The 2816-nt window shown below is 36.5% G+C and overlaps 1 protein-coding gene across 1 annotated transcript; it reads right to left on the bottom strand.

The window, feature by feature from the left end:
* Positions 1 to 211: 211 nt before the first annotated feature.
* Positions 212 to 950, bottom strand: LOC108724590 (rhomboid-related protein 3). Its single transcript, XM_018451023.1, has 3 exons — positions 774 to 950; positions 470 to 493; positions 212 to 388 (listed from the first exon to the last, which is right to left on the bottom strand). Exons 1-3 carry the CDS (start codon positions 948 to 950, stop codon positions 212 to 214), a joined length of 378 nt encoding a protein of 125 aa, XP_018306525.1.
* Between the last annotated feature and the right edge of the window lie 1866 nt (positions 951 to 2816).

Raw genomic sequence — 2816 nt, 5'->3', positions numbered from 1 at the left:
TTTAATTCTGAATCTAAATCTTTACAAAAATGTGAATAAATAATTTAATTAATAATATAAGTGTTTTTCAGATTATATGAACGCTAGTAAATCCTATTGTTTTTACGTGAGTGCAATATTATGAGTGTAACATTACATTATATGAAATTATGTCATATATTATGTCGCATTTCTGGAGTAAGGTAATAGTCGTGCGCATGTAATAATAGAGTTACAAACTCACCACATTGACGAAGTCCTGGAAAGTAACTGCCTCAACACGCGACTCTTTCGCCCTGGTTAGAAGTATGTCACGTTTGTTCGTCGGTATCTCTGCCTTCCATTCGGGGCTTTTCAAGGCTGTCAGAAAGTCCTCCAGCGGTATCTCTCCAAAACCCTCCGGATCGAACTGGAACAGTGGCCAATCGAAATTTAGTTCACCAAAAATAGATAAACATTAAACTTAAAGCAATTATGCAATTATACACACCTTGTCGAAGAGCATTCGCCATTTCTGTAATTTAATAGAAATTCATGTTAATCATCATGTTCATCAAAATTGATATCAAAAAGATGCCTTGCATATGAACAAAGTTAATTATCTATCAAATATTTTAATACAGAATCTACTTATGTATGTCTCCAAAAAAAAAAACAAGATAAAAATGTTATGGACTGATTATGATAAATGACGTGAATTAGAAAAATGACAATTAATTTGACAAATAATTAGAAAAAAATGACAACTAAATGATTTATTTCTGGCTTCTAGCGATTTCGGGATAATAACTCACGTCATTAAGCAACTCTCGTCTGTACTCGGACTCGTCGATATCGACCTCCGAGGCCAGATCGGTGTGATCAGTAACGTATCCATCGTAATGCACGCTGTTTGCCTCGCTGCGTGCGTACTCCTCCTCCTCGACAGCGCCGGCGATGGTCGGTATAGAAGCACCGTTTGCCAGTAGCATTACCGTGCGCGGCACGAGGTCACCGGGTGAATCTCCTCATTCCTCCCTCTTCCGCGTGCTTCCTGAAATATAAAAGGGCTACATGCTAAACCGTGCCACTTTTAAAGCGATCGATTTCGTGTTGACGCCGCATAAATATCTCCCCGACACTTTCTGCATTGTCATTCGAACGAGTACGTACTTCCAGGCATAACAATTAGCTTTGACAGCCGCGCATGCAATCTCACTTCACAATCCCGGCGAGAAAATGTCAAGAGTAGTCGAGTTATTTTTTTATTAGTAAAAATATTATCGTATTTATACTTCAAGCATTTATGGAATTCATTAACTTATTTTCATGCACAAATCAGATAATCGTGACATTTAAAAGCGATGAAAAAATGTATAATTTTCTCTTTAAAAAAAAAAGCGCAGATGGAATATAAATATACGACACTCTGCTTAACGGATCTTCTGGATCAACTTTGGAGGGAGTAACGTAATCGTTTAAGTACGTGATTGCTAATGTGAGAAAATAGGTATTCGACAGACTGATGGGAATGATGGAAATAAGGGTGCAAAGGGATATTGATCGTCCTTGCACTCCTTAAGGCACGATAGAGCAGTGCCCTTGAAACTAGCCTGCCGTTCTAAAGCGGCGGAACGTGACGATATGATACAACGTACAGCAGCGGTTCCGTTTCCATGGCAATGCATCGATGGGTCTGGAAAACGTGCCAATCTTCGCGCGTGCACAGTGCACATGGGACGCATGCCACAGAATTAAAACACAGGTCGTAATCGCACTTATCCGAAATATCTTAGGTTAAGCAACGACTTTGCAAAAAAATAACTTTCATTTGCCTTCATCAAGTATTTAGCATTCAAATTAATCGCACAATTTTAGAATGATTTTTTAAATTTTAGTATAATAAACAGTGTTCTGGATCTTCTCCAAAAAGGATCTCTGAAGATTCTATATATCGAATTCCTAACATTTAAAAAAAAAAGTAAAATGCCAATTAAAAATGAAAAATCCGAAAGTATATGAAGTTTTAAATTTTCGTTTTCATCATGCACTGATAATTTTTTTATATTAATTAGGATCATGAATTCAGATCGAGATAATATTCAATGGAATAATTGAAGAAATATTCAGAGTCTTCAAGAAGATATCAGATTTTCATTAAATTAATTAGTTAAATTAATTGATATTATCAAATATCATATTGCAAAAGCGTAAAATTGCAATGTGATTAATTTTAATGATAGGATATGAATTGAGAGAGAGAGAGAGAGAGAGAGAGAGAGAGAGATCAGGCTACAAATTAGATCAGATTGCAAATCATCAGATTACAAATTGCATATATTATATAATACTTTAATTAGCATATTAAAATAAGACGTAGAAAATTAAATTAGTTCACAATAGCGATATGATAAGTAAAATGATGGAAGTCATTTATTTGTATTACACAATATCTTCATTTATGATAGTTTGAAAATAATTTTTATTTTTATAGGAATATAATTATAGAAAATAATTCCCGTTTATATAATTAATTACACAGTCGGGCGTTTTATATAATCTAGTGATCTGTAAACCACTGCAGAGTTCAATAGTCACAAAACCATAGTGCGTCCCAACATATCGGTTCACCTCTTTCTATCTTTATTTCCCCCCCTTTTCTCTCTCTCGCCCCATCATGCACTCTTCTTTCGATGCCCACGCGAGCCACCCTCTGTTTCGGGCGAACGTCAACGCGCGGGTTACCCCATGGCGTCGTCTCGACCCCCGCAAAACCACCCGCATCCCCAACACACGCCCTCCTCTTTTCCCCTTATCTAGTTCTCTTCGTGCCTCGACGATGTCTCGTAGATGTGTTA

This window comes from Mycetomoellerius zeteki, unplaced genomic scaffold, assembly GCF_001594055.1.
Source record: "Mycetomoellerius zeteki isolate Tzet28-1 unplaced genomic scaffold, Tzet1.0 scaffold31, whole genome shotgun sequence".
NCBI lineage: Eukaryota > Metazoa > Arthropoda > Insecta > Hymenoptera > Formicidae > Mycetomoellerius > Mycetomoellerius zeteki.
The sequence above is the reverse complement of the archived record's forward strand: the minus strand, read 5'-3'. Positions and strand labels throughout refer to the sequence as shown.

What these genes read in the sequence shown, in the direction of transcription:
- LOC108724590 (XM_018451023.1), bottom strand. Translation starts at nt 950, where the DNA reads ATGCTACTGGCAAACGGTGCTTCTATACCGACCATCGCCGGCGCTGTC. An exon ending in GACGAGAGTTGCTTAATGAC is followed by an intron (nt 494 to 773) that starts GTGAGTTATTAT and finishes ATTAAATTACAG; the next exon opens with AAATGGCGAATGCTCTTCGA. An exon ending in GGCGAATGCTCTTCGACAAG is followed by an intron (nt 389 to 469) that starts GTGTGTATAATT and finishes CCACTGTTCCAG; the next exon opens with TTCGATCCGGAGGGTTTTGG.